This window comes from Perca flavescens, chromosome 16 (genome assembly GCF_004354835.1).
Source record: "Perca flavescens isolate YP-PL-M2 chromosome 16, PFLA_1.0, whole genome shotgun sequence".
NCBI classification, from domain to species: Eukaryota; Metazoa; Chordata; class Actinopteri; order Perciformes; family Percidae; genus Perca; species Perca flavescens.
The window spans coordinates 1,847,267-1,869,834 of NC_041346.1; the positions used below are offsets into that span (position 1 = coordinate 1,847,267).

General features: G+C 41.3%; 1 protein-coding gene across 3 annotated transcripts in view; it reads right to left on the reverse strand.

Moving 5' to 3' along the window:
- The window catches only part of tln1 (talin 1), a 111,021-nt gene that overhangs the window by 59,102 nt on the left and 29,351 nt on the right, over positions 1 to 22,568 (reverse strand). For all 3 annotated transcript variants that reach the window (XM_028600841.1, XM_028600839.1, XM_028600840.1), the window contains exons 6-20: positions 21,638 to 21,790; positions 20,061 to 20,203; positions 19,458 to 19,585; positions 18,905 to 18,965; positions 17,969 to 18,073; positions 15,496 to 15,651; positions 12,462 to 12,563; positions 11,571 to 11,647; positions 10,889 to 11,069; positions 9,644 to 9,757; positions 9,415 to 9,523; positions 8,260 to 8,468; positions 7,273 to 7,371; positions 2,298 to 2,465; positions 745 to 1,039 (exon numbers count right to left, since the gene is read on the reverse strand). In XM_028600841.1, the coding sequence (XP_028456642.1) occupies positions 745 to 1,039; positions 2,298 to 2,465; positions 7,273 to 7,371; positions 8,260 to 8,468; positions 9,415 to 9,523; positions 9,644 to 9,757; positions 10,889 to 11,069; positions 11,571 to 11,647; positions 12,462 to 12,563; positions 15,496 to 15,651; positions 17,969 to 18,073; positions 18,905 to 18,965; positions 19,458 to 19,585; positions 20,061 to 20,203; positions 21,638 to 21,790 (2,100 nt within the window). The remainder of the gene's footprint in view (positions 1 to 744; positions 1,040 to 2,297; positions 2,466 to 7,272; positions 7,372 to 8,259; positions 8,469 to 9,414; positions 9,524 to 9,643; positions 9,758 to 10,888; positions 11,070 to 11,570; positions 11,648 to 12,461; positions 12,564 to 15,495; positions 15,652 to 17,968; positions 18,074 to 18,904; positions 18,966 to 19,457; positions 19,586 to 20,060; positions 20,204 to 21,637; positions 21,791 to 22,568) is intronic.

Below are 22,568 nucleotides of genomic sequence, written 5' to 3' on the forward strand. Positions count from 1 at the left end.
GTTTTTCAAGAATCGGTTTAGGAATCGTAATTGTTTTAAAAGTACCGGTTCGGCATCGGAATCGTAAAGATCCAAATGGTACCCAACCCTATTCAACAGCCAAAAATCATCATAAAACAAGGGATAGGGAGGTTGTGATAATAATAAATATAAATATGTTGCACAGCTGTAATATTATAATATTGTCGGCCAAAATTGCCAACGGTCCTGCGGGTTTCTTAGGGTTAAAAGAAAGATCTCTGGATGTCATGAATCAATATTGATATCATTCAAATAAAGATTGAATTGAGTCGGAAAATAATTTTTTTTATACGCAGCTCTAATACAAAGTTGGTGTTTAGTTTGATTTAGACTTTGAAGAGCATCAAGATCCCAAACTAAAACGGGGTCAGAAGTTTTGGTAACACTTTACTTGAAGGTATCTACATAAGAGTGACATGACATTGTCATGAACACATGACTCTGTAATGACACATGAACCCTAACCCTAACTTGTCATGACAAAAAACGAATGACACTTACTAAAAGAAGCGTTATGTCGGAAATGTTTATGACTTTTTTATTATGTTTATGACACGTTCATGACAGTGTCATGTCACCCTTATGTAGATTTATCAAGTAAAGTGTAACCAAAGTTTTTATAGTTATATAGTTACTATTTAATAAACAGGATATAGGGAGTAGTGAATGAGGGAAGGGTTGTGAACCCAGCCCTGCAGTGATGACCTGAGCTCCGTCACCTACCAGCGTCTCCCATGGAGCTGAAGATGTTCTCGGTGACGTCCAGGATCCGGTCGGTGGCTTCTCCGTGGCGTCCGATGGGATGGCCTCCGCTGGCGTACTGTTTGATGTGTTGGAGCAGCTCGTTGAGAGCGTGGGTGACCCCGGTGGCGGCCACGCCCACCTGCTTCAGGAGGCCCTCGTCGTTGGTGGCCCCCTGCGACGCCTCCACGCAGCCTTCCACTGATTTGGCGACCAGCTTCCCCGCCTCGATCAGCTGCTCCTGGCACACTGGGGAGCTGATGGTCGGAGCCACCACCTTGATGAGGGTTAGAAGAGGATGGAAGAAAGAAACGTTTTTTTATTGTATGACTTACAATTTTTGTATGTTGTATATGCATAGCTATTTGTTTATCCTGTAATAATATGATATTGCAACGCAGGGGCAGGACTTTATCATTATGCTTCTGTCTGCTCCTTCTCAAACTTTTTTGTTCTTTGATGAAATCAGATTGCTTTATATAAGATTGTGTTTTATTTGATTTTTGTGATGTATGTTGATTGTTCAAGATAAATAAAAAACTAAACTAAAGATTTTAGGCAGCATTCAGCATTCTCCTCAGCTTTCAGAAGGTAATTGTCCAACTCTGAGTTGATATACCTCAGGTAGCTAGGGGCTGGGGCCATATGCTTTTGTCCCTGTGTGCCGAATCGATTTGTATCGTGATTTTCTTTAATTGCGATTCTAGAAGTATTGGGATATGATAGCATTGAGTATTGCGATTTTTATTTCCTTCTTTAAAAGGTGCTCTAAGTGATGTGATGCGTTTTTTAGGCTACAACATTTGTTGTCACATACAGCAAACAGGACAGGCAGCTAGCAGACAGTGAGGAGATGTTTGCTGTATGTGACGAAAAATCTTGTAGCCTAAAAAAAACGCGTCACATCACTTACAGCACCTTTAACATAAACAAAATTTGAATCATACACTTCTAGAGACAATATGTCAGACATTTCTAAAAAAACTGAAAATTTGCCACCACAGGTTTAAAAAAAGAATGCACATGTCAGTCAGTCTGACATTTATGTGATCTGTATAGAAGAACATAAGATGAATTTTCTGCATTTTCTTTTTTCTTGTTCTGCTGGAAACAGATATGATGTAATCTCCGTCGGCGGTACCGTAGAAACAAAATATTTAGGTGAATCATTGGTTAAAAAAAAAAAAAAGTTGAATAATACACTTCTAGAGACAATATATCATATTTCTAAAAACTGATAGTTTTCTAAGAAGACTGACATCACATGTCAGCTGACATTTATTAACTTTGTAAAGAACAACATAAGATGGATGTTCTGCTTTTTCTGCCTTCGATTTTGCTGGTACAGATGTGATGTAGTCTCTGTCAGCGGTACAGTATGAACAGAACATATTTAGGTGAATTACTGGCAAAACAAATTACATTTTTTTTCCCCGATTCTGCTGAAAAAAATCTAAATGGTCGCCAAATTAAATCACGATACATATGATTTTCGATTATTACCCCCCCACACCGCTATCAGGTGGAGTACTCACCCTGGTGCAGGCCACCAGCTGAGATGTAGACAGAGCACACTGCGTGGCTGCAGCGATGACCCGGTTCTGCTGGGCTGAGTCCTCCGTCTTCTGGGCCACGTTCTTGGCTTTAAGCACCAAGGCTGCTGCGGCGTTGGCCACAGCTTTCGCCAGCTGCATCAGCATGTCCTGCCCACAGCAAACACACACAATCAGCCCTCACTGCTCATGGGTGAAGGAGGAACAGTTAGTAGGGATAGTGTTGGAACAATTTGAGTTCTTGGAATTACATAGATTATTAATAAAATTATCCAGAATATCATCATAGAAATCGGAAATGAATCATGAATCTAGTGCAGTGTTTCTCAACGGGGGTAATTCCACTGCCCTTCCATATCACTAGATTCTAGTGATATGGAAGGGCAGTGAAACTACTTGTGTCCAGTGGATGGCTGATTCAATCTAACTTGATTAGGCTTCATCTCTTTAATGCTGCCTCCAGTGAAAGTTCTACATTGGCGTTGTTCCATAATAATCTCATCAACATTCTGGTAAACTGGGCATAAACAGGAGGCAGCATGTGTACTTCGCCTGTTGCTGGTAGTTGCCATGGTAACGTTAGTAGCTTAGTCTCAGAGAACGAGACACATGGCAGTTAGCATGAGCTCTCCGCAATGAGTCTGTGTTACCTTATTTGACAGAAATCTGTGGATTTTTCTGTTATTACTGACAATTTGAAAAACAAAAAAAAGCATATTAAGCTTGAGTAAATGAAACCCAGACTAAGAAAACTGGTTAAAAAAATAATAATATTTAAATAAATCACAGAGACTCTGCCTGACTCTGGAGATAAAATGGAAATTAGCTAGCCTAGAAATCTATACGCACCCTAGCGGCAGCAAATGTAATTTGTAATAATGTCTTGCAAGCTGGAAAAACCAAACTCTAGTCAGGCCAATCACATCGTGTATAGAGTCGGTGGGCGGGGCTTAACATAATGACGGCAGAGTTGCGACAGTTCTGCGTGAATTCCCTGCTACTTGAAAACAAAGAAGATGGCTGCTGCTGCTGGGAACAGTGGACTTCTGGAAGACTTGGAGTTCAGCTTTTCTTTGAGAAAAGAACACTGAACGGCTCTGAAATCATTCTTAAAAAAGGAAGATGTGTTCGGAGTTTTGCCGACCAGATACGACAAAAGTTTAATTTATCAACTAGTGTTGCTCTGGTTGGTGTAGATCTATCCTATAGCGTGCAGAGGGAATTTGAAAGACAACCGTTTATCCCGCCCCTCGGATTGAGCCCTGCCAATGGTGAGTTCCAAGACCCAACATCTTGATGTGGGTCTGGCTTGTCAGGCTAGAAATTAGCACTCATATTCAAGTTTAAGTTCTGCTTGTTAAACGGTTGTTTGGTAAATTGTTCATAACACAGAGAGGATTTGAATTGCCAGTTTAATTCCGTATTCTTATATATACATATCTACAATATACAGTAGTCATGTCACTGTGGAGACGGGGAATGATTACAGAACAACTTATCCACTGACTTGAGAATCATATATTGGATATATCCTCCACATAAAGATTTAAAAACTACAGTCGGTGAGCTGTGCAATTGATTAATGATCTGACCCAGTACAATGACAGTTGATTCTAACTGCTGTGATATTAGTTATTCTGTAGGAATGATTGAGGAGTAAAGGAGAATTAAAGATACCATACCAGTGGTGGAAGTACAGCACTTAAATCCAAATGTTGAGGTTCTTGTACTCTACTTGAGTCTTTTCTTTTCATGTCACTTTCTACTTCTACTCCACTACATTTCAGAGAGAAATATTGTACTTTTTACAGCTTTAGTCAGCTGTCCTATAAAAATCAAGGCCAAAAAGCAATAAATAATATAAACTACCCTACGGCCTACAAGTCCAGCTGAAATGATTAGATCATTAAACTCCAAGGGCCCTATTTTAACGATCTAAGCACACGGCGTGAAGCGCCTGGCGCAGGTGTGTTTAGGGTGTGTCCAAATCCACTTTTGTTAGTTTGATGGCGAAAAAAGGGTCCGTGCGCCAGGCGCATGGTTCTAAAGGGTTGTCCTTAGTGTCTTCATTAATCAGAGGTGTGTTTTGGGCGTAACGTGCAATCAACCAATCAGAGATCATCTCCCATTCCCTTTAAAGCCAGGCGCGTTTGGACCTTGGGGCATTGCTGTTTTGATGGAGGATTTGCTGAGCAGGAAGGAGAGATGTTCAGGAGAAGAAACGGATCTGCTCGATCATATCATAATATTTTCACATTGTAATGTTTACATTTTTAATCTTCTGCATGTGTGTGTGCGGCTGTGTGTCCCTGTGTGTGTAACAAGCATAGTGTGCGCACGCTGTGCACGAGCCTAGGAGCATTTTACTAATGCTCTGTTAAAATAATAAAATGCTGCGTTATTGACTTTAGACCAGGTTGTTGTTGGTTAGGGCTGCAGCTATCGATTCTTTTTGTAATCGATTAATCTAGCACTTTATCGATCGATTAATCGGATAAATTTTTTTTTGAGTTTTTAAACAACCAAAACTAGGGAAAAAACATTTGTATTGCCTACATTGCTTAAAATATCATCTCTCAAAAAACTAAACATATTAAGTGCATTTGAGTGCCATATTACATGCCAGCTCTTTAGATCAGATCGTGGTCACCACTACTACAGCGTCTGTGCGACAGTAATAATGCTCCGTGCGGAAACACCGTCCGTCAGCGATTCAACGTTGGTAACATTGATTTAACGCATAGGTGTATATATCTATGGATTTAACGAAGCTTCGAGGCAAGTCATTTTGCATTGAGGATTTTTTGTAATCGAATTATTCAAGGAATCGTTTCAGCCTTGTTGTTGGTTAATGGTGCGATCACTTCCCGCTGCCTCAAGATAGCAATATGCCCAGAATGCACCTGAACACACCTCCCTGTAAGACCAGCACACCCAGAATGCACCTGAACACACCTCCCTGTAAGACCAGCACACCCAGAATGCACCTGAACACAACTCCCTGTAAGACGAGCACACCCAGAATGCACCTGAACACACCTCCCTGTAAGACCAGCACACCCAGAATGCACCTGAACACACCTCCCTGTAAGACCAGCACGCCCATGGGCCACAGATGGGCGCAGGTGCATTTGTTATTAAAACGACGTGGGCGCTGGACGGGCAACTGACAACTGGGTCGGTCTTAGACTAGTAAAGACTCTTGGGTCGGGCTTTGTGCTGCGCTGCGCCGGGTGCTAGATAGGACCCAGAGTTGATTGACAGATCTGTTTTGATCATGTGAGGGTTTTTCTGCATTAAGTACTTTTAATATTTTAAGTACATTTTTCTGATACTTTTACTTAAGTAACATTTTCAATGCAGGACATTTACTTGTAACAGTGTGGTATTAGTACTTTTACTGAAGCAAGGGATCTGAATACCTCTTCCACCACTGGTCCCTACTGTATAAACTCATCTCATAGTGTGGGTTGGATTGAATTATCATTGACAGATTGAATTATGATACTTACCTTTCTTTGACTAAAGCCCCATTCACACATGCACTGCAACCGTGAAATGATCTAGACATTACCTCGACGGAGTTAAACTGCAAAGTGTCTTGCAAAGTGGAGAACGTTGTGTGTGGACATTGGACTGGAAGCTGTGGAATAAATTACTGTTGTATTGGTGTCATGTACTTCCACGTGGGATGGGCCACTTAGGGGCATTACATGAAAATAAAAATATCAACCCATCAATTTGTCATGTACTGTATGTAAAAAACGCAAATGTCCGAATCAGTTAGACCGGACATTAAAACAGGCTTCACTCTGCCAGCTCCTGAGTCCAAAGTTGCTGTAATCTCCCACTGAGCCCAAAGTGTGAGAATTCACAGGGAGCAAATGAGTGCATTGATGACTTTCATGCGGCTTAGGGCTGTGTAATTAATAAAAATTTAAATCGCAATTACGATCACAAAAACTGAATAATCGAGAAAAGCGATTATTATTACCTTTCGCAAGTAAACTCTTACTTTGTCCTACTGGTTTAACTTTTTCAGTTTTTTTTGCAAAATCAAAAGTCAATGACGAATTGTGATAAGCGTGATTATGATTATTTCCGTAACCGGGATTGGCTCAAAATCAAAAGAAAACAAACATGCAAGGGTGAAGAATGAGGGTGATTTACGCAAACACGGCAAGGAAAACATCCAACCAGAGAGACGGCGAGATTCTGGAACTTCCGACGCCGAAATCGTCTCACAAGGCAAGAGACTCAGTCATTTAGGTCCAAATTAGGAACCGGCTCCGTAACCGGTGTAATCTGCGTCATGTCCTGTCTGCTGCACCCTCTACCCAGGCGACACCCCCGCCTACAACATACAAACTAGTTCCAGTAAGTGAGAACGCGTCTGAGACGGACAGTCTCCTGCTGTGTGCGAGATGTGTGAAAGGGAAACTTTGGACAATGTCAGGACCCGATTCTCCGGACGTTGTCTGAAGTTCACGTGAGAAAAACGACTCAAGCTATTATTTTGATTGGCCTTTTAGAATGAAGCATTTATCTTAGGGACACATTTGTTACCGGCATTTGACAATAAGAGGGGACTCTCCATCGGGCACCCCTGAAAGATCCTTTACCTAGAAACTGTCAAATATGGACATGAAACAGAGGGAACACAGGATACAGTTTTATAACACAACCAAAGACACCAGTCCTGATGAATTTTCTTAAATTAACTTTCCCATTCTTTTGGGGGTTAAGCACTGCCTAAGAATCTTGCTTTAGGCCCAACCATTTTGAATGAGGCTCAGTAACGTTACACAGCAACAACTCATGATCATAGCCAATATAACACACTTTATCTAAACTACACATAGACTACAGTATTTCCCACAAAGGTTCTTCTTTGTGGTGCTCCTCAGCAATGATAAAGTAACAAATAAACCAAAAAAAAGTATAAAAGGATAATCACCTGGAACTGTGGATCAGTGTCCGTCTCTCCTATGTGAGAGAGCAGCTCTCCGCTGGCCTGGCCAACATTTCCTGCAGCCTGCAGCAGGACCTGACGAGGCTGGAACCAGAAAGATAGGTTCAAGAGGTTTATTGCCATATGCACAGTGAAGACATCTTACACCATGCAATGAAAAGCTTGCTTTGCCAGCCTCACACAATGAATACAAATGGAGAATAAAACAATAAAGCTAAAATAAAAGAATTGTAATAAATGGTTAAAAAAAAAAGAAAAAAAGATTAAAAGTGCACTGTCCTTAGACCAGAGATCTTCAACAGGGGGTCGGGGACCCTTAAGGGGTCCTTAGAGTTACTGCAGGCGGGCCCCCAAGTTATTGTTTAATCATTTAAAAATAATTGCTTTCTAAAAGTTAAAATATGTCTGAAAATAAACACAAAGTTTATATCCAACATATTATCAGCAAAGATAAATCGGCCTATTTGTAATTTGTCTCTAAATTTAAACGACACTGATGACAGGCTACTGGCCTGTTAATAGGGTAGCTAACATACTGTTAAGCTTTAACCATTCACTGGGCGACATATGTTTTAACATTAAAACATAATGTTTACATATTTGAATAATTATTATTTCAATACCTTAGTATAGTAACAACCATGAAATACTATGTGTAAAGACCTTAGGCGGCCCTAGACATTATTGTCAAATTACTTAGAAAACATGTTTTATGATAATAAAGAGGTGTGGTTTACTTCATAGGCTGTGTATTTGGGTTATCACATCATCTGGGTCACATGACAGTGATATATATCTAAAGATGTATCCTGGAATTCATTCAAAACTTTAATTTGGTTGAAAAAGTAAACAAATAAATATTTTTTTTTTATTTAACTGAAAGACACAACTATATTGTTAATCACAATTATTTCTGAGACAAAGAACTTTGCAGTAACTTTTGGGATTGCTCCAGCTCTATTGGCTGTGTACCTCTGTGTTCGCAGGCTGGGCGGTCTTCAGCATGTCCGAGACGGCGCTGGCCAGGTTCTTGGCGGCCCCCAGCAGCTGTTGCCCATTTGCCCCTTCATCCTCCATGAGTGCGGCGAGGAGTTTAACACCCTTTGACATTTCGGTCAGGTTGGAGGAGATTGTGGTCACAGCACAGCCCACCGCTGTGTAGTCCGTCTCTGCTGGGTCACCTGAAGATAGATAGATAGATAGATAGATAGATACATAGATAGATAGATAGATAACTGTATTAACTCCTAGAAGGGAAAACGAGTTTCGTCACACGTTCATAGGAAACAAATTGCAAAGTGTTGCTCAGTAGCCTGCATATACAGTATGTTAAAAGGTATCAACTGAATCATTATCAGGCCAATTACAAGTGATGCACATAAAACAGTGACAATAAACAAGACAATGAATAAACAGAGCTTTTTTTTCCACATATATATATATATATATCCTATGTTTTAAGTGAATGATGGGAACAACAATCTTTGACATTGGTCCAGTATTAAGCAAGGCTGCTGCAGTCGGCATTCAGACAAACAAGCTACAATGTAAGTTACTGGGCAACTGCGCACCTTCAATTTACATCCACAAAAGAGCTTTTTTTAAACTTTCCATAATGTTTATAGCAGGGCTTTAAATTAACACCTGCCAGCCCACCAATGTGGGTAAAAATAAACTTTGGTGGCTAACATTGTAGAGTTACTAGCCAATTTGGCCGGTGGTGAATGAAGCAAATAATAATGCGTCTGTTTGATTCGGCAGGCTACAGAAACTATGCAACGGGTCAGTGTTGCCAGATTACTCTTTTTTTCCGCCAAGAAATCTGGGTGGTTCTGTATTGGTGTTTTGCTTGGCTAACTGTGTGGTGTCGATTACGAGCTACGCTGAAACAGAGAAGGTGGACGGAACGGCGCGAAACAAACCAACGGAGCTAAAATGAAGTAGTAAAGTGAGTTAGGAAAAACACAAAACAAAAGGTGGAACTATTTTTTCAGGAGTTAAGAAACCAGAAGAGCAAAAGAGGAAGGCTGCAGACACACGGGACAGGGGGGAGTGTTTTCCATATCACTGGTATTACACATACTGGAAGCAATGGGCAGAGAGTATAGTGAAGCACAGTGTTTCTACCTGCAGTGAGGTTGACCATGGAGGCGGTGCCTGCTGTGATGGCATCCACCTGGGAATGGATCTCATGTTTGGACTCATCCATCTTGTTCTTGCGCCAGGCTTGGGATGCCTTGAACAAAGAAAAAAATAACACCTCTGGTCATAAAGATCTGGATCTCATACTCATTGTCATTATAAGCACACAAATCAATCCCACTTGGAACCAGAATGAAGGAAAATTAAATCTTACAGCGTCTGTCCCCAGTGGGGGAAGGGCATCCACGTCATCCAGAGAGGCCTGGGCAGCCTGGACCGCCTGCATACTGCAGTTGATGGTTCCAGTCAGGGCCTGCTGGGCCGAAGTCTGTGGACACACAAAACCGACATATTTTGGGACTGCTCTTTCATCCAGCCATTCTGGAAGAATTGTATATATCAAATTTGGTGTTTTTAAAGTCTATATCCAAAAAGTAGAGAGTGCATTACTGGTTTCGAGATTACACAAATTAGCAAAGAAATCATCATGTTGGCCTTTCTTGTCCAATAGGCTTTTTTTGTAGAGCACATTGACCTGAACGCTGTATGTGTGCCAAATTTCAAGTCAATTAGATGCACGGTGTGAGGGGTGTGGCCTTTATAAGTTTGCATTTTGTGGGCGTTAATAACAGCGCCACCATCTGGCCGATTGGGGTGATATTTCTTGGGAGTTCCGCCACTTTTGGTTGTGAACCCTAATGATAAAAAAAGTAAATATTCAGTTTGTGGTTAAATCTTTTTCAACCATCCCAAAACATCTAAATTGTATCCACAATGATTCCGTTTTGTTAAAAAAAAAAAAAAAAAACACTGAAACGTCCAAGCAGGTTGTTTACTTGGCCCACTGTATTTTCAAATGCATCATAGGTTTCATGATGTATCTGTAAACTTGTTATATCTAAGTTCTTACCTGTGGTGGAACGTAACTAAGTACATTTACTCCAGTACTGTACTTCAGTCCAAATGTTAAGGTACCATGCCACTTTCTACTTCTACTCCGCTACATTTCAGAGAGAAATATTGTACTTTTTACTCCACTACATTCATCTGTTACAGCTTTAGTTACTAGTTACTTTACACATTATTAAATATGTTTTATTATGAATTAAACTAAACAATATAATGGCCTACAAGTCCAGCTGAGACAATTAGACCATTAAACACACAACTGGTTGGATCCTTTACTCTTTCTACAATGGGAGGATTTTACTTTTAATACTTTAACTACATTTTCCTGATGATACTTACACACTTTTACTGAAGTTACATTTCCAATGCAGGACTTTTACTGTAACAGAGTATTTTTACAGTGTGGTATTAGTACTTTTACTGAAGTAAAGGATCGGAATACTTCTTCCACCGCTGGTTCTTACTACTACAGAACAGACGCAGACGTTTCGGCTCAGTTTCTCACAGACTCTGCCAGTTAAAACCTTCATGAGAGTGGTCTTTGTTTTACCAGTGGGGGCATGTGTCCTCGGTGCATCTGTCCACTGGTGATGTGCTGCTTGGCCTGAGGCATGGATCCCATCTGGAAGCTCTCTGGACCTCCAGCCCCCGAGCGCATGATGGCTGGCAGGGCCACTGAGCCTGTCTCCACCTTGCCCACCTTGTTGAACTGCTGCTGCAGCACTGTAGACCTGGAGGGATGGGAGAAAGAAAAGGAAAAGAGAATTTTTGACCAACTCGTCTCTGTGTGTCTGTTTAGATACCGACCGAACTGCCTCTAAAGTATAGAGTATCACAAATTGCCTCGTCATTCAATACCCAATTTCAATATCTAAGGAGTCAATCTCACCAGCGTGAGTGAGCCAATCAGCACGCAGCATGCTTCTACCAGGATCTAATCATGTCTGTGATTGGCTGTCTAACGTTACACATCGTAGAGACACACAGGAAAAACTCTACGTTACACAGAGACGGCTCATGTAGTCAGAGCTGAGAAAAAACAAAAAACCCAGCCATACTCTCTGGATAATAACAACTAGACAGTGGGAGACATAGTTTAGACAAGTTGGTGAATATGTCTTCAGCTATTTAAACAACTAATATTTATTTGTAGCCAAACGTACAGTATCTGTAAATGATTAACAATCACAGTATGCAGTCAGACACACACAGACACGCGCACACACACTTACTTTTTGGGTGACACAGAGTCTTCCAGCATGGTTGACTCTTCATCTCCCTCCATGCCAAAGTGGTCTTTGCTCTTTTTCTGTTAAAAGACAGAAAGTAAGAAATCAGAAATCTATAGCTGTGGCCTAATGGTCTGCTCTTGGTGTTTTTTTCCCGTAAACTAGAGTGTATTTCACAGGCGTTTCAGAATGTGAGTAGCCGCTTGGATCTGTGACGCAACTACGTCATGGCAGGTGTATTGACCAAGAAAGCGCAGTGGAAGTGTGAAGTTGTTTAGATGAGCGGTTCTGGAGAAAGCTGCAAGCAGCGATACCACAGGTCAGGCAATCAGCCGTTTCCCAACAGGCACTGCCCTACTACAACATAATGAGCAGTACAAGAATAAAGATAAAGATCCTCATTCACAACATCATCTGGGAGTTTACAAAATCACGTTTAGAAGAAATTAGTCATTCATGTGGCTCGACTCCAATGCTTCAGGAGTGGACATCCAATAGGTTTTATGTTGTATCTAAAGACTCTACATTACCTCCCCTATCTAGAAGTTTGATGGTGGTTATAGGTAAGGTATGAGGCCAAGAGGGTTACAACTACATCATCATTGATATTCTTTCACTTTGAAACCTAAACCTTTGTACTTCCAAGATGGATCAGACGACAGAATATGACAATGACTTTAAATATATATTCTAGATATAAAAACAAGAGAACAGAAGTTTAGCACTTTACATGCACAACATGTAAGGAATCCGTCCCAAAGGATATCTTAAAGTAAAAAATGATGGGGGGGCTAAAGAAGAGAAACCGGAGAGGGGTGTCCAAAGTTAGTATACCTAAAACTATTTTACTATTGTAATATTTAATGTTTGTCCCATAATCCTGCTGACTCTTACCTTTTTGAGGATAATGTCGATGTAGCCGGCAATAAGCTGAGCTATCTGTTCTCCCTCAGTGGTCTGCACAGAGTAGTACCCATCCTGGTAGTCTCCAAAGTCCTGAGAGCAGAAAAAATACAACCCCGGATTATAGTGCGTTCCGTTTGTACTCGGAAGTCGGATTTTCCGAGGTCAAAGTCGGAAACACGCCCCCCTGACCTCGGATTTCCGAGCTCGGCCCTCGGACAACCTCCGAGTACCCCGAGCTCAAAATCCAACATGGCAGCTCCGTGCATCAACTGTTGTGAAAGCTGTAGTAACATACATTTATTAGCATTTCTTTCTTATTTGTGTCACACTAAACAGATAGAAGATGGACAGTGCTGTCCATGTTCTCTGGCTTAAAATGCATTGGGTTGACAGGAGCCTGGTTGGAAGACAGGTTAAAACCTGGACTATCTTGTTTAAACACAAATCATTTAATCCTTGAAACATTTTAATAGTTTTTAAAAGGGATATTTTTTCTTCTTTTTTTTTCAACCTGGACTCTATTGTCCTATGCTATTTTTGTAAGTGACTAATGGGAACGATCTTTGAAAACTGGTCCAGTATTAAGCGAGACCACTGAACAATGTGGAATGTATTCCTATTGGACAAATTTTGTCCACTGAAAGTGTTGTTATTGCCGCTGACTAGCTCAGATTATTATTCTGTCTATTATTATTATTATTAGACAACATCATGGAAAGGACTTCTAAGCCTTTTTTAAGATCTCTTTAAGACCATTCTGTTTAACCAGAAACAGCTCTGAGGTCGCTAGTGCTGAACCCACCAGACTCCATTAAAAAACTTTTAGGGTCTATAAAGCCAACATATTTTTACATGTAAATCGGTTTTGGAAAAGTGGGAAGACGACCCAAAACGGCTTTTCATAGTTTTATTTTGTTTCTGTCGACTTTGAATGAAGTGTGTTTTACGATGCTAAAATGACGGTTTATTTACATGGAGTCTGGTGGGTAGGGATGTAACGGTATGAAAGTTTAACCTCACTGTTATAGTGACCAAAATTATCACGTTTTCGTTATATCACAGTATTTTTAGAAGTGTGCTCAATATGTTCAGAAATCACTGGTAGGCCTACACAAGCTGTTGTTTCCATCAGTCACTTAGACACAAAAACATAGGAAAAAGGGTTGAAAAAAACAAAGTTACCCTATAGAATAGTTTCAGCTGTTAACATTTAGGTCTGCGTTCCTAACTAAACCAAGATTTCTAACATGTTATTCTTCAGGCAAAGGATTTCAAGGCTCACATCAACTAGCACATTGTTTTTGAAACCATTTAGGGCTGTGCCAGAATGTCTCAATGACCCAGTCTCAGTTTTAGATTGTCGAGGAATGCAGCACTATGATTCCAACAACACCATTTGTACATAAATGAGCACACCAAGGATTTTAAAAGTGGAATTTGCTCTCTAAGCACCTACAGGACCGCACATGTCGAGCCATTCGGTTAAAGTTACAACAGGGATGCAATCTCAGCGAATCATGCCTCAACACGGCTAAAGAGTGCTGTACTGGGACGTCCAGACCCACTGCAGGGGAAACTCATTTCAGCAGCTCAAATTAATCATATCATTTTGTCACACTGAACAAACTTTGTTAGCACAGGTAAGGGTTGGAAAGTAAACAGAGTTCTGATACAGCTGCGCTACAGTCCGTGTGTTTCCATGCACAGCAGTAACCGGGGTATGGTCTGGTTAAGTGAATAACCGGGTTCTGCCAGATCTCTCCGTATACATGAGCAGGGAGGAATGGAAGAATAACAGGAGTAACTCTACCTCCGGTACAGTAGGTGGTGCTCTTTCAATGCACAACTAGTTTTTTCTTCTGGTTGACCTTTGTCAAAATTGCACTGACCGGCCACTAAATTAGTAAAATTTAACAACTTAATGTTCATTCACACACTGTTGTCACAGCATAGGGAAAGCACAGCGCTCTCCCCAGATGAGTGGCAACTTTGTTTGGCTTATTATCTGTAACCTGCTTTAGGTGGAATTAGCCATAGATATATATATGGGAATTAGCAAGATAAAGTTAGCTAACTAACGGTTCGTTAGCCAGTGGCCGCAGCGGGGGCTGCTCGGTCCCTCCACTTTTGTTGAGACACGGCGTTGACAGCCCCAGAGATGGACAATCTGTGTAGCCATCTCCCGATGTCCGCTGCTGCCTCGGCGGGGAGTAAAACAGATGGACCGCAGGCTTTTTGCTGATGATGGCCAGCTGATGATTCAGCCAACGCTGTTTTGTTGTATCATAGCAATGATTTGTATTATTTCTGGGTCAAAAACCACTCAGCAGAGTGGGGAGGGGCAGTACAAAGCATGCGCAGACGCTTAAGCAGATCTAACCCCGGGTAAAGTGTAAACATGCAGGAATCCCCCGGTTACTAAAGGAGTTCTCTAGCTCGGTTAACCGGGTTAGGAGTAGAGTATCGTTAAAAAATTATCGATACCGGTATCAATACCAATACCATGACTTTGATACCGGTTCCTAAACAATAATTTTTTCCAATACCAATTTTAAAAAACAAAATTTCAACACAGAAATGACAACATTACGTCACAAATCTTTTGATTTATTTCTCAGCTCCAACTACATGAGCCCCGTCTGCGTAACGTAGAGTTTTTCCAGCGTTTCTCTACGATGTGTAACATTAGACAGCCAATCAGACATTATTAGATCTTGGTAGAAACATGCTGCGTGCTGATTGGCTCACTGACTGATGAGATCTACTCCTTAGGTGTTGAAATTGGGTATTGAAGGACGAGGCATTTTTCGATACTTGATACTTTAGAGGCAATTCGGTCGGTGACTAAAGAGTATCGAATTAGGTACCCAGCCCTAGTTATGAGAATTCCGACTTTAACCGGGGTAAGGTATTAACGTGGCATTTGAGTAATCAGGGTTTGCCTTAACCCGAATATAATAGTTTTTTTGACTGAAGCTTCCCTCGGGGCAGCAGCTCAGGCTCATTGACATGGAGAACGTACCAGGGTGAAGCTCTTGGGTGAGGCGGCCCAGCGTTTGATGTTGGTCAGGTTCCACTCCTGGATCACCTCCTTTGTCTTCTCGTCCACCCTCATCACACACTCCTTGGTGATACCCAACAGACGGGGCACCAGTTTGTTCTTGCCCTTCATTTTCTCCTGCAGGAAGTGTAAGGGGAACAGTTAGAATGTGCTGACTGGAAATAAACCGGCAATGTTACTACATTTAAGTTTCTAACAAACATTTTGCTGCGTGTCTACAATACACAAATACACCCTGCAAAAATCATGAACTGAAACTTATGTACAATTCCTTATCTATTTATTTTTAAAAAGAGCTTCAGATTTCTGGGAATCATCATCACAGATGATGTCATGGTCATCACACATCTCCACCCTGGTAAAGGACTCTCAGAACCGGCTGTATTTTTTAAGGACTACTACAAAGGAGGTATAGAAATCCTCCTAACTGTAAAGATTAAAAAACTGCCACGGGATGTGCACGGCTCAGGACTGGAGGGTTTTGAAGCAGGTGAAAACTGCCAGAACATCAGTGGTCCCCATTAGAGTTGTTCTGATAAATGCCTCTAATACGGCCTAAAATGCTGGTTTTGGCGAGCGTTCGCACCGATCCGATTTGACATAATTTAGCACTGAAGAAATTTACTTTAAAATAGTTTTACCTGGATAAAACAAGCGTTTCCCGAAACTCTCAGCTGGCAGACCACTCTGGAAATCAATTCTTCTTCGCTGCTTTTAAACAGTAGCCTACACAGAAAGTTGCACTGTGCGGCCACTGGCAACTACTGTTTTTGAAGCGCCAAAGAAGAATTGATGTCCGGTTTGGTCTGCTGGCAGAGAGTTTAACCAGAGATGGTTTAATCAGAGCTAATGTTAGAAAAATGTAAGCATTTTGGCAATATGTTAGATTGGAAACTCCCACTAGTACAGTATACAAGGCTAGCACTATATGTAATGGAGCTCAACAGTGACCCACTTTTTAATGGCTCTTGTTCCGGGAGTGTTTTTCCTGGTTCAATGGTTTCCTTAACTTTTCAAAAATGACTGATATAAAGAGTTTTAAGCCTTTAACCAAGCCAACCAGCTACGAGATGAATCATGAATAGAAAACATTTGATTCGGCGCAAAACAACGGCAAAAGGTACACGACCGTGTACAAAAACCATAGACTTCAATGGTAGAAGCTCGCTCTAGCTGTCCGCGGTTTCGCAGGTACGGTGCGTTTCCATGGTAACAGCGAGTTGGACCAATCACGTATAACGTCACTGTTACTCTTAGGATTGTGGGTAGTGTAGTTCTTCCCCATAAGGAAGCAAAGAAAACATGTTTTTCTTAATACAAACCTCTACCTTCAACAGGAACAGAAACTTTCATTACACAACCTCGGAGCTCGTGGTCAGTCTACCTCAGATGGTTCAGAAATAATAAATCAATAAATAAACAAAATCCTTATGGAGAAAATCCATTGGATTTGTACTTCCAGAACCACACTGTTGAGTTCTATGGCACGGTTGTTTGATACTGTGACTGTCCTATTACAAGTCTTTTATATAACTAAATTTTGGCTGCACAAAACAGGTTTTTTTAAAGAATGGCTATTTATTCCTAAATGAATTTACAGAAGTATCGGCTGTCATACCACCACAGTAGCTTCTTTCCTCCTCAACTCCTCCTCCACTTCTAAATGACACTACTTTCTGTTATGTTGATTTTGCACATTACCATACCACCACTTTTTGCACTAACCTCATTCCCGCTGAACCCAATAAAGAGATAAACACTAGGGGTGTGAATCTGGTTTTACAAATTGTATTACAATGATACTGTCAATGGTTCAAATCGTTCCGATATCCCGTTGTATCACGACGCATCACCTCCCTTAATTTTGTTATATACAGTACATGGTTTTCATCAACAAATTCAAGCAGATATATATGAACTCTCCTTTTTATTGTAGCTGCTCTTAAAAAAAGACACTTCCTGAATGTAGGGAAGACTGAACACAGCAGAGAAAACTAAAAAAGCAACATCAGCAGGCAATAATTGATTATGGTCTGTCACTGCATCGATGCAGAATCATCCACGGCTGTATCACGATGCATTTCAACACTGCTAATTATAACTATAACACAAACACATACACACACACACACCGGGTGACATAGCAGCGACAGCGGCATCAACGGGTTGCTGCGCTTCGGTAGTCTTCATTTTGAATGTTAACAATAAGCTGCTCGCTGTCGCTGAGCTATTGTCGTCTTGTAAAGCAACGGTTGTTGATTTGGAAAAATGAGAAATGGGCTTGAATGGGCTCTTGGCCAGACGGACTTGCAAAGCAAATCTCAAATTTCCCAGAAGTTTGTCAGGATTTTCAGAAGCACTTCAAATGTCAAATATCAAGCCGCTGTCCTGCGATCCATCACCCAGAGGTGTTGAGTGGTAGCCTTGTTCTCACCTTGACCAGAAAGAATGACACTCCGTAGGTTTTCAGAGACCTCGCCAGCTTCACATAGCTGACTTTGGCCTCGATCTCAGTCATGTTCTGACAGTTTTTGTGTGCCTGTAGAGACAGAGAAACAATTTGCGGCATCACATTATTTATGGACATTAGTGATACTACTTCATTTTTGTGCTGTCCTCCATATAACAGTATATCCTGTTTTTCAATAAGAGTGTTATATTTTTTTGCTAATCATGAGTTTAAAAAGGCCTTTACACACTGGAGACATTATTTTGGTGTGATTCATTTGTGTGAATAATTTAATATATTTTTCCAAAACACCGTTTCTGTTATGAATACTTTTACAGAGAACGTGAATATTTTTACAGAGAACGTAAATATTATGCTGCAATATCCATCCATCCATCTTCATCTGCTTATCCGAGGTCAGCAACTTCCCTCAACCGAGCCACACTAACCAGCTCTGACTGGCAACAGGGGAGGGGGCTGGAGTCTACAGAGCAAAACGTTAACCCCTGTCCCTCCCTCAGCAGCCGGGGGTAAACCTCTGTCGGCCTTTAGGAGCTGCAGTATTGATTTGTGTTCAACCTGCAGACTCTAACTACTGCACATTTACTTGATATCTAAGAAAGCTTCCTCTTTGCTCACTGCTGATGTTTTGAAAGTCGATACTGTGAGCTTCAGTTTCAATATTGGAAGCTCTGTTGTAGCGTCAGAAATCAGAGTGTATTTTGGAGCGATAAAACGAAACCAACATTATTACCTATATGTAGGCTGCAACCTCATATTTCATTTGCTCTGGCAGATATGTCTGCGCGCCCCCCCTGTCCAGACTAACACACATTTGTGAATTAGTCTGGTGATGCCATGCAAGGAGTCTTGTCCATCGAGCCAGGCAGTGAAATTAGCACCGACCGACCACAGGCTTACCTGGAAGATCCTTTTCTCTCCTTTGTTCTTGATGTACTCTTTGGGAAGGAACTCCTTTAAACTGAGGAGGAAAGAGAAAAGAGCTCAGGACCATTTCATAAGCCTACACAAAACAGAAACGGCCACTAATAATGGATGTAAAAGAAAGAAAAAAAAATGGGAATATGGGAATATTAAATCAGTTATTTTAAGTCTTTTATTCCTTCTGTTATAAGGCTGCTCAACACAAACAATGCTCATCCTAAATTATGGCTATCACAGAGACATAGGTGTGTTGTTGTTTATATTGATTGTTTATTGCCTTTATTTATTGTCTCGTCTCTTATACATAAGAGACAATGAATAAAAGGCAATAAACAATCAATATAAACAACAACACACCTATGTGTCTGTGCTTTTAGGTTTTTTAACCTGTCCCCATATCTTTTTAACACATTTCCTACGGCACCTTTAACTATTGTTTGGAGAGTGTTCCTTGGAACTGACCATATGGACTTGGAAGCTGCAAATGACTTGCCCACTGGGAATAATACCGTGTCTGAACTGAACTCACTCTAAGAATCCAGGCTTGTGTTTAGACTCGTTGTGGTCGCCAAACTGAATCTGACACTGATAGCCAGCAAACTCGCAGGCCTTATCAAAGGAGACGGGATGTGATCCATTCAGAATGTCATCACGGGCCTGTACACACAGACAGACAGACACACACACACACACACACACACACACACACACACACACACACACACACACACACACACACACGTAACATTTATTCACAGGTTAAGCACTAATGTCCCATTTAAATTATACTGACCCTATGTGTGAATAAGCAAGCACACAGACAAAAGCAGGCATGTGGTCCATGGACCCTAGTGTCATAAAAAGTCCTAATGCTGTGCTAGGAGGAAATTTACTTTTACCGTTTAGAACAAACACACAGGGTGAAAAGAGGAGCTGCAGCAAAAATATGGTGTTTTTTGAAAATTAAACCACATAAACCTTTTCTGGTACAACTTCTAAATACAATTATGAACCTGAAAATGAGCACAATATGAGCCCTTTCATATCAGGAGAAAAAAAGGAAACCTATTTTCCTGACTGACATGGTTGGCTTCAAGGAGATTTACAAGGTGTGTGCGAGTAGTTTGTGTACCTGTACGTAGAGCAGGTTGAGCTGGACGGGGTCTCTGGAGTCCACATTCTGGTCTGAGTAGAAGAACTTCCTCCTCAGCAGCAACATCTCTGTCTCCTCCACGCCCTGTTCCCTCAACGTCCTGCCGTGGTCCAACCAGTTCACTGAGGAAAAACACCAACCAGATCAAATGACCTGCTGCTCCCCTTACTCTCTGTAAGATGTGCTAACGGAAAAGTGACAGTTCAGATGGTTGATCAGTGCTGCATACATATACAATACACACATGTGCAATGATAGTGTCAGCAACCAATCAATACAGCTTTTATTTTAGTTTGCCTCCAACGTCCCAAACAGCTCATTACTACGTATGTGATCTGTTCCAAGAAAAAGGCAACGCTCTGGCCTTTGGTTTCACAGCAGAATCATTTAGTGTTCTAGAGTGGAGGAAATATCAGTGACTATGTTTACATGCACATAATAGTCCGGTTTTTGCCCGTATTCCGTAAATGACACTATTCCAACTTAGCTATTTACATGGCTAATGAAAACGAATATTCCACTAATGGTCCTATCTATTGCCTGTGTTCCCACATTTCTAAGATTTCTTTCACTGAAAATTAGGCCCCAGGTTCCCACAACCCTATCAAGATTTTCTTTCCAAATTAGGCCCTATGTTCCCACATTTATCTTTTCATAAATTTGTATCAAATTTGATCCCCCTAACCCTTTATCCTCTTACCCTAAAAAATCTTGTGGGAGGATAGGGTTTAAATTGAAGGGAAATGCAGGAACACAAGAACATAGGGCTGTTGGACCATTGGGCTGTGGGAACATAGGGCTGACCCCTCTTGGACCATTCGATCACAGCCTCCCTCTTTCATTCCTTCGACTGTATTCTTGAGAAGGTCGGCGTTGCCATGTTTGTGCATATCCAAAAATCTGTTGATATACGTATTTCATAATGTTTTAAAGTAGCTGTATTTCTCCTTTTGTTTTGGCCGTGCATCTCTACCACAGCCCCGCAAACGGTTGGCTGGTTGGTTTGTGTACAGCAACCATAGCAACACACAGGGCTGACCGTAAGCCGTAAACAGGCAAGAAGCCGTACACTGTCACAAACTGTGGTAAAAACCCAAACATTTGGAATATTGTCATATTCGGAATAATAGTGGAATATTAGTAAAATATTAGTGTGCATGTTTTATTAGTGATTGATGATGGTTTTTATGGATAGTCGGTTTATTTCTGGATTTTATTAGTACTGCACGAGCACTTTATGATGGAAAACTGGCAGCGTAACTATGGAATGTAGGCTTTTAACTATATGAAAATGATGTGATTTATGGTTGTATTCCATGTGCTTATTATTCAGTGCCCCACATGATGTGGATCTCCTTTTGTTGTGCTGCGTGTGCAGTTGTCTTGCTGCACCACAAACAGCCCCTCAGGGACAAAATCAATAAAGTTTGAAGTTGAAGTAAAAATACTCAGTGATGACTCGGGCTAAGTGACGTGTGTGTGTGTGTGTGTGTGTGTGTGTGTGTGTGTGTGTGCTAAAGATGGTGAGTATGGGCGGGGGCTTCTGTTTGTCATACATTCGTCATCTGTGTGGAGCTTCTGCTTCAGCTTCTCCATCTTCTTGTCGTCTCTCAGCAGAGTCTTGTCTCTTTTCAGCGTGCCCATGGTCTCCTCCTTCTTCTCTTCGCCGATGTCTCGCACCAGCGAGTACTCATCATAGTTTGTAATGCCTGACACGCAAACACATTCAGGTTACTACATTTACTTTCAATCTCACCCTGCTGGACACGCACAAGTTGAGGATGAAGATAAGAAGGGCATTAACACGCAGTGAAGACATATCATATTTTGTTCTGTGTTGATGGACAGACAAGCAGAATGCAGTCAGAGCACTAATCGGCCAATAGGCTAGGGATGTACCCAATACCCTTTCTGGAGCTTCGAAACATTGGTACTTAACAGTGGGGGCAGCGGTGGGGGTGTAAAAAAAAAAAAAAAAAAAAAAATCGGATCGGGGGTCAAAAAAGCTGATAGGGACATCCCTAGTTTACAGTAACGTTAAGGGGACTCTCACGCCGCGATACTGACAGACAAGTCTGATCTCAGGTTACATGATTGTCAACCGCAGGGTGACGTAAGGTTGCTTTTCTCCAGAAGTTGAATCAGCCTAACTTTTTGCAGCAGGCATTCAAAAGAAACAGAATGACCTGCGGTTTTGCTGGACAGTCTGGCTAGTGGCGACCGACGCAGTGTGTGTGAATGAATGCTCAGCCAGCGCCTCACTAGAGCACAAACGTTATGAACGGCCGTAACATCTTTTTTTGCCTTCATCAAATGGCCTGAAAACGACAGCAGGCTGATACAGTATAACCATACAGACCTCTACACACATCAGACTGCTCGTTGGATCTCAACATTGATCTGTTATGCTAAGATGGAGGATATAGCGCGGCATAAATTAGCCAGTGGAGAGTTATTTAAAAAAAATTAAATTAAATTAAAATCCCC